Source organism: Epinephelus moara, chromosome 14, assembly GCF_006386435.1.
Source record: "Epinephelus moara isolate mb chromosome 14, YSFRI_EMoa_1.0, whole genome shotgun sequence".
In the NCBI taxonomy this organism is placed as follows: domain Eukaryota; kingdom Metazoa; phylum Chordata; class Actinopteri; order Perciformes; family Serranidae; genus Epinephelus; species Epinephelus moara.
In genome coordinates, this window is record NC_065519.1 from 20,822,806 (window position 1) to 20,827,692 (window position 4,887).

Genomic DNA, 4,887 nt, shown 5'->3' on the forward strand with positions numbered 1-4,887 from the left:
AATACATTATTAACCATCATAAATGACAAATAAAACAGCAATTTCTCGCATTTAAGAAGCTAAAACCTGCAAATATTTGCTATTTTTGCTTTAAAAATGACACAAATAAAATGAATTAAACATTATCAGAATAGTTGCCAATTAGTTTTCTGTAGATCAAATGATCCATTAATTGGTTGCAGCTTTTATTACAGAAGATTTCAGTTCGGAAGGATGCAAGAAAATAATATATATTATTTTAAGACAGCCTTCCACAGAGAGGAAGTGAAAATAGTGGGGACATTTAATTAAAGGAGGGACACTGCTGGATTTAAATTGAGCCTGCAGTCAACTAAAACCACAAAACTGGGCAACACAAATAAGCCATTTTTTCCTAAGATAATTTGTAATTTTCAGATTATATATGTGTGCATTAATGCTCCACAAATTCAGCCATAATTAATCCGTCATTTTGTGTTAATTCCAAGGATGCATCTGCACCATGCACGGCCTATTTCCTAAATTAAAGCCTGTCTTGGGAAAATGGACACTTGCAGAGATTTTTGAAGGAGCCCAGTCCCTATATTGTGTGTGTCCCTCTCCACGGGCAGAATAAGGCCCGTTTGCACAATCTGCTGTGTTTTGATCTCTATGATCTCTCTCGCAGATCATCCGGGTTAGTGAGTCGGCCTCTCTGTGACCTCTCGCTGTCACCCTGCATTACACGACGCAAAGCATGTTGGCCAATTAGGCCTCTGTGAAACGTGTCAGGGAATACAGCACAGTGGCGTTATCATCACGAAAAGAGGATTTTATATAAGAATTTTTTTTTTTTTACAATCTCATCACCCCACACAGCATTTAAAAAAATAAGAGTAAACTTTATACTCTCTTGATCAACAATTATTTTATTAAGTTATCTTTACTGTTTTTTTCTTTTACTGAAACACATTTTCACTAAAGCGCGCATGCTCAACAGGTTCACCTGTGTACAAGGTAAGTATTAAAAACACCAAGCAAATGAATATGAAATTCGAAGAGACAGAGCAGATCGTTTTTTAAATAGGCAAATAAACATTATTTATAAAACTTTGAAAGTAAAGTAAAAATATCACAGTTCTTTTTCAACATGAAATACCCACAGAGAACAGCAGGTTAGGCGCTCGGATGCCTTCATCCCTTCTTTTTTTGTTGTAATTGTTTTCTTCTTTTTTTAACTTTTCATCTCGGGGCGTTGGTTTATTAGTCCGTCAAATATGTGTCTTCCGTATTAAGTTCAGTTATCCGCACGTGGGTAAAACGCAAACAAAAAAAAATGTAGGCCTAAAAGGAAAAGGACGGGCAGTCCGCCGCAGATCACAGATCCCCTCATGTTTTGGCACCCGTCAAATATCAGTTCATGTGTGTGTGTATGTGTGTGTGTGTTTAACTCAACGCAGGCACTATGACTTGTTTTATTGGATTGTCTTTCACTCGTATCCCTCTTTAACTCATCAACACCGTGGATCTGCCCGTCAGATGTCACATTCACTGTCGCTGGAGGTGATGGAGATGGCCGAGGCGGCTGCTTTGCTGGACAGACTGGCCTCCGGACTGGACGAGTTCCCCAGGCGGTCCACGGTGCCGTCCTCGTCCGCCAGGGAGCGGACCGAGCCGCCGGACAGGACCTGCTGCTGGAGCCTGGGCAGAGGACACGGAGAGATGGAGCAACGTGACACAAACATCCACCACTGTGCACAGACTTTATTATATACAGAATAATCAGACTTGTTTTTCGGATATTTATTTTTCTAATGCCTAAGAAAATTAGATATGTGCAGCTTCTATTTTAAGAGCTGGATTATTTTATATTTATATTTATATTTTTCTATTTTTTTCAGTGTTTAAAAAAATCCTGAAACAGCCAGCAGTAAATTAAATAATTCTATCATTCTTACCCTTTAAAAACACACAATATAAAATCAAAACGCAAAACTGGCTTTTTCCTGGGATCCATAGTTAAAAATATTCCTCACAAAAACAAACAGCAGTGATATCCTATAATTTATTGTGCAAAAGAGCCACAGCAAGATTTTTTTTTCAAGAAAATAATAGCTCAAACCAACAGGATAATTACAAATGTGCTTTTCCACAAGCTCTCACTAATTAATGCTGGCTATAGATTATACCACTTTCTGTTAATGGGAAAATTATGGGCTGTTTTAGCTGTATTAAACATGACCAATACAGTAGTGTGACCTCGACCCACACTGTAATAGCCCTTTCAACTGATTGTAATTAGAAATTACATCATATTATCTATGAAATTATATTTTAGATATTAGATTAGATAATGCACTGACCTAATGGTGTGCACTGACAGTCACATAAGCACATGTGACTGTGGTTTATTCGTGTTAGGTTGTGTTAATGTTATTTATTACAATTAAAAGTAAAATTATGAAGCTAGAGATTTGTTATCTCGATATATAATTACAGGTAAGGTTTTTTTTTTTTTTTTTTTAAATATTATTATTAGGCAGTGCTGGTGGGCTATTTTCTGCATTTTAACACCCTTTAATTATAATTTCATTACAAAGAGTGTGAGCAACCTTTATTACAAAAGGAAAAGGCCCTGATTTTAGGATCACAGATTGATTTTTTTTATCTATTATCAAGAGAAATTATGTCAGAAGTGAATGTATCTAAGCAGCGTGGGTTAGGCCTGTTCTGCTTTATTAAACTAAGTAAGGATGCATTGTGTTTTTTCCTTTTCAAAAATGTGTCCAAAAAATTTGTTGAAGCTACGGTGATGAGGAGATGCATGCAGCTCACCTGTTCTTCGCAGCCGCTGCTCTGTCTCTTTGTCTGCGATTTTTGAACCAGTTTCCTACTTGTGTGGGTGTAAGTCCTGTAGCCTGTGCAAGCTCCCTCTTTTTACTGGGATTCGGGTAGGGATCCTGCAAATACCATTCTCGTAACAAGTGCCGGGTTCTCTCCTTGAAGCAGTGGGTTTTCTGCTCTCCATCCCATATGGTTCTGGGTAGGGGGAACTTCTTCCGCACCCTGTATTTGTCCACCGGCCCCAGCGGGCGTCCCCGCAGCTTCTCCGCCTCCTGGTAGTGCGCTTCGAGCCACAGCGCCTGCAGCTTCGTGTGCGACTCTTTGGTGAACTTGTGGTTCTCCAGGATGTGGTAGAGTTCACGGAAATTGCCGGTGTGGAAGGCGACGACGGCCCGGGCCCTCAGTACCGACTCGTTCTTGTTGAGGACCTCGCAGGCCGCTGGCGCGACGGGCAGCGACCAGAGGAAGCGGCCGAGGCGCTCGACGTCCCCGCTCTCCTCCAGAGTCTCGCAGACCCCGGCGACCTGCTGGGGGCTGAAATTCAAGATGGGCAGCTGAAACATGGAGGCTTCTCCTGTGTTTCCCTCTCCCCCTCCTTTCTCCTCTCTCTCTCTCTCCTCCGCGTCGGGTCCTCCTGTTTCTGCTCTCCGTGCGCCAAGGCAGTCCAAGGCTCCCAAAAAACAAGGCAATCCCAAAGTTACCGAACCAATCGTCTGACCAGCCGTGAAAAACGCGCACACACCACAACGCCGCGGAGGAGGACCGATGCTGCGTGGGGGCCGGCTACCGCATCCTCGGGCTTGGCAAACTTGGCAGGCAAAGGGCTGAAGGTGCGAGGAAATTAAAGCCGGAGCCGCGATGTATTTTTCAAGGTAGGCTGGGATTGGAAGTACGAAAGAATTAAAGCCGGAGCCGAGATGTATTTTTTAAGGGGGGAGAAAAAGACAGTCAAGCCCCCTCCGATGATTTCCTATTGGACTTGGCAGATTGGCTGCCCGGTTGCCATGGATGCACGTCAATCACTGTCAAGTTCGGCCAATCAGGCGGAAAGGAGATCTCAGCACCTCCCTTTTCAAAAATAATATAAACATTTTGACCTTTTTGCTTCGCGTCTTCAAACGTTTAGCTGCCCCGCCGTGCTTTGCAAACACCCTCTGCCTTTGTGTTACAGAAACACCCTTCAGTCTATATAGTCAAGTGGCACAGCAGCCACACGGGCTCGGCTCAGGCTCCCTTTAGAGCTCTTGAAACCGGCTCAACACAGCAAAAAGACACGTCCACGCTGATAGGCTGCCCTGCCCTGAAACCCACGGATAATATTAAGACAACAGTATCATATTTGTACAGTTGTGTTAAGTGTGGCCTATTAAAATCTACCTTATATAGTGATGGCTTTCAGTTTGATCTATATCTCTATTATATTTCACGTGGCTGCACATTTTGAATGCATGCCTTCATTTTATAAGATTTGTGTCGTTATGTTTAATTCCCATATATGCCCTTAAGGTTTATATCGACGCAGAATTGTAGGAATCATTAAAAAAGGGTCAATGTGGGCTTTATTTCAACAGGACTGCGAATTATCAGCCAACTCAGTTGCGCAACCTTGACCAGCGTTTTGTCGAGGCTTCTTGCATTTCCAACCTCTAAAAGTGCTAATTTATTAAAACATAATAAATTATATCAGACCCTAAGTTATGACGACGCATGCTCTTTTATGTGGGACATGAATAAAATGCTCTTTTTGAAAACACAGGCTAATTAATTGCTGTCATATTGGCAGTTGTGTGACGGTGATCCCGTGCAGGCTGCAGCTCAGCTACAGTATCTGCCTTTATTTACAGCATCAGCACACACACACATGGCGAGGCATGGTTGTAAAACATAGCAGGGAATACAAAACGTGATATAGGATTATCATGGCCCTGCCAGGCTACTCGGCTTTAGTATCAGACACACTCCGTTTTGTGCACAGGCTGATTTAGTAAATAAGAGGGCGGATAGATAGCGCAGATGGTTTGAAGTGTCGGGTCAGATTATTTCATGGCTGGATACAGTAGGAAAGTTCATTCTGACGGAAAAGCC

At 42.3% G+C, this 4,887-nt stretch overlaps 1 protein-coding gene across 1 annotated transcript; it reads right to left on the reverse strand.

The window, feature by feature from the left end:
• Positions 1-241: 241 nt before the first annotated feature.
• LOC126401452 (homeobox protein SIX6) lies at positions 242-4,007 on the reverse strand. Its single transcript, XM_050062702.1, has 2 exons — positions 2,794-4,007; positions 242-1,659 (listed from the first exon to the last, which is right to left on the reverse strand). The coding sequence occupies exons 1-2, from the start codon at positions 3,363-3,365 to the stop codon at positions 1,494-1,496; spliced, it is 738 nt and encodes a 245-aa protein (XP_049918659.1). The 5' UTR covers positions 3,366-4,007; the 3' UTR covers positions 242-1,493.
• Positions 4,008-4,887: the final 880 nt, after the last annotated feature.